The 2,930-nt window shown below is 37.6% G+C and overlaps 1 protein-coding gene across 1 annotated transcript; it reads left to right on the forward strand.

The window, feature by feature from the left end:
- The first annotated feature begins 632 nt into the window (after window positions 1-632).
- On the forward strand, window positions 633-2,423 carry LOC102604536 (probably inactive leucine-rich repeat receptor-like protein kinase IMK2). The gene has a single exon (XM_006353672.2). The coding sequence runs from the start codon at window positions 961-963 to the stop codon at window positions 2,203-2,205; it is 1,245 nt and encodes a 414-aa protein (XP_006353734.1). The 5' UTR covers window positions 633-960; the 3' UTR covers window positions 2,206-2,423.
- The last annotated feature ends 507 nt before the right edge of the window (window positions 2,424-2,930 follow it).

Here is a 2,930-nt window from a genome sequence, read left to right on the forward strand (position 1 = left end):
ATTTAGAAAACAAGTAGTTAATGTTGAGGATAAAATAGGGAAAATAAGTCTTTTTTTTATATGTTAAAAGTGAAAAAATCTAATTTTGAAAAGTGAACAAGTAAAAATGAACGGAATAGTAAAAAAAATTCAAATGAACAATGTTGTTATAGAGAGAATTGACTTATTTGTATGTGGTACATTTTTATATGCATAATGCATACACGTTTAACTTGGGCTTAGTTGATATTTATGTCCTTCAATTCTGGCTATGCATAAATAAGTATTTCACTATTACAATATAAAATTAAATAAGTAGACACAAGTGTCTTAGATGACAAATCTCATCTCATGTGATTTCACATGTAGGACACGTGCATCTCATGCAATTTGACATATAAAATGAGTGTGTTTAATTGTTTAACTTTTAAGTGTTTATATATATACACCTAAAATTAGACGATATAAATATCAGGTAAAACTATAGAGTATGTAGTATGCTCTTGTTTTGACTCCTCCAAGCAAATATTCTCTGCCACACACTGAATATTTGAAGTCTACTAGGGGCTTGACTAAACTAGTTCATAAAGCAAAATTGAAAGAATCTCAACTAACCTATTACACCTTTAGCTGATTTTACTAACGGATTATACCGTTGAGCCAGCTATAATAGTATTGACACCTCTTTTCTTTCTCTTTCTAAAACTTAGTGCCCCCACCTCAGTCACACCATTTTCAGTCCCTCTTTTCTCTCTCCTCTTGCCGGAGAAAAGTCACACTACTTGATTATTCAATCTGGGACCTCAGATTTCTTTTTCATTATCTCCATAGCGTGCACATGAGCACAAATAAAAGAGGAATCTGACAGCCCAGCCTTTTTGTATTTCTTACTTCTTTTCTATTTGACCTCACCCTCATTTCGCATTTTCAGATATCAAAAGGGCTACTAAAAGAAAGAAGAAAACAAGAAAGAAAGTAGCAATGAGGATGTTTCTTTTGTTGTTACCTCTTGTCCTTCTTTTGAGTGCAGTAGAAACACAAGGTATCAGTGTTGTTGATTTATCTGCTCTGCGTGAAATCAAAAACAGCCTCACCGACATTACTTCCTCTTCTCCAAATGCCTTTTTTACCAGCTGGGACTTCACTGCTCCCGACCCGTGCTCGTCTTTTGCTGGAATTACTTGCTCTCTGTTCATTCCTAAACGTGTTACTACACTCACACTTGGCACTGGCCTCTCTGATTCACCTGGCCTTGCCGGGATATTATCTCCGGCTATCTCTAACCTCTCCGAGCTAACTCAACTTGTTCTTTTCACTGGGATTGTAACTGGTCCCATCCCTGACCAAATCGGAACACTCAAAAAACTCAGCGTCATCTCTCTCACGAACAATCGCCTAACTGGATCCATACCTACTTCCATTTTCACACTCCCCAATCTCCATACTCTCGATTTGAGTCACAATCAACTCACTGGTACAATCCCTGGTTCGATTTCCCAGTTATCTTCGCTGAAGGTAGTAGTTCTGGGATCCAACAAAATCTCCGGCGAGATTCCAATTCTGCCGACGGAATTACTTCACTTGGATTTGAGTAACAATGAGCTATCGGGAATGTTGCCGAGGAAAAGCAGAATGCCGTTAACGCTCCGTTATCTGTCAGTATCAGGAAATCGGTTGTGGGGACCACTGAGCGTCCTCGAATCACTCTCAGAGTTAGTGTACCTCGACTTAAGCATGAACCGTTTCAGTGGGACCATCCCTTCATCACTCTTCCGATCCACGTTGTCATCAATGTACCTCCAACGGAACAATTTAACCGGAAGGGTCCCACAACCACCGCTATCCTCCCCTGCCGCCACCGTATACGGCCCTGGATCCACCGTGGATCTAAGTCACAACTCACTCACTGGGGAACTCACAAATACTCTCGCCGGAGTAGAAACACTCTTCCTTAACAACAATCGGTTCACCGGAGCAGTACCGAAGGATTACGTGGAGAGTGTTTACAGTGGAAACACGAGAACTCTGTATTTGCAACATAATTACATTGCAGAGTTTCCGGTGAAAGAAGGATTACCATTGCCGGATTCAGTAGCATTGTGTTTATCGTACAATTGCATGGTTCCACCGGTGCCGGTGGGGTTCATGGCTTGTCCGGCTAGCGCCGGCGGACAGATATCTAGACCAGTGAACCAGTGCTCTGCTTTTAATACTTCCATGGCATAAATTAAAATTTTGAGTTCAGAAAGTTCAAATTTCTGTCAGCACAGCACATGATGATACATATAATACGTATACATATTTTGATTATTCAGTGTTCTCATTTTCTTTTCTTTTTTGAGTTCAAATTCGTCTCTTGTTTTAGGATAAAGTTACTAATTTGAACAATTGTAATCCTTTTTTGATTGAGCATAATTTTGACAGTGTTTTTTGTATTAGTAAGTATCAATACACCATGATCCAACAAATTTGATAAAATTCTCTTTTATCAATTCTAACATATAAAAGGGGATAAGACTTCTGAATTGTGGCGGAATTGTGAGTTACACGTCTAAATTATGTCAGAGTTTTATTAGCTCATGAACTCTTTTTTTCTATATTATTTAAATTCTTGAATTATTTGATTCACTTTTTGCTTTGTTGTTTAATGCAACTTTGATCTAATTTTGTGTGTCACATCTTGCCCATATCTTCTATCAAAATATGCCCTCTCAAATCTCCATTGCTCTGGCTGCAGCTGCAATTTTAGTCCCAATTTTGATTCAATAACATGAACCGAACAATAACTTACAAGTTTTATACGCCAAATAAATAAATTATCAACAGTACAAGTATAACAATTTCATAAATGAAGAAACGAGTGATGCATCTTCATAGATACAAAATTAGTGCAAAAACTTCACTTGTGCAATTATATCATCTTAGTAAACAAAACAAGTTAAACATAAAAA

This window comes from Solanum tuberosum, unplaced genomic scaffold (assembly GCF_000226075.1).
Source record: "Solanum tuberosum cultivar DM 1-3 516 R44 unplaced genomic scaffold, SolTub_3.0 scf00157, whole genome shotgun sequence".
Lineage (NCBI taxonomy): Eukaryota > Viridiplantae > Streptophyta > Magnoliopsida > Solanales > Solanaceae > Solanum > Solanum tuberosum.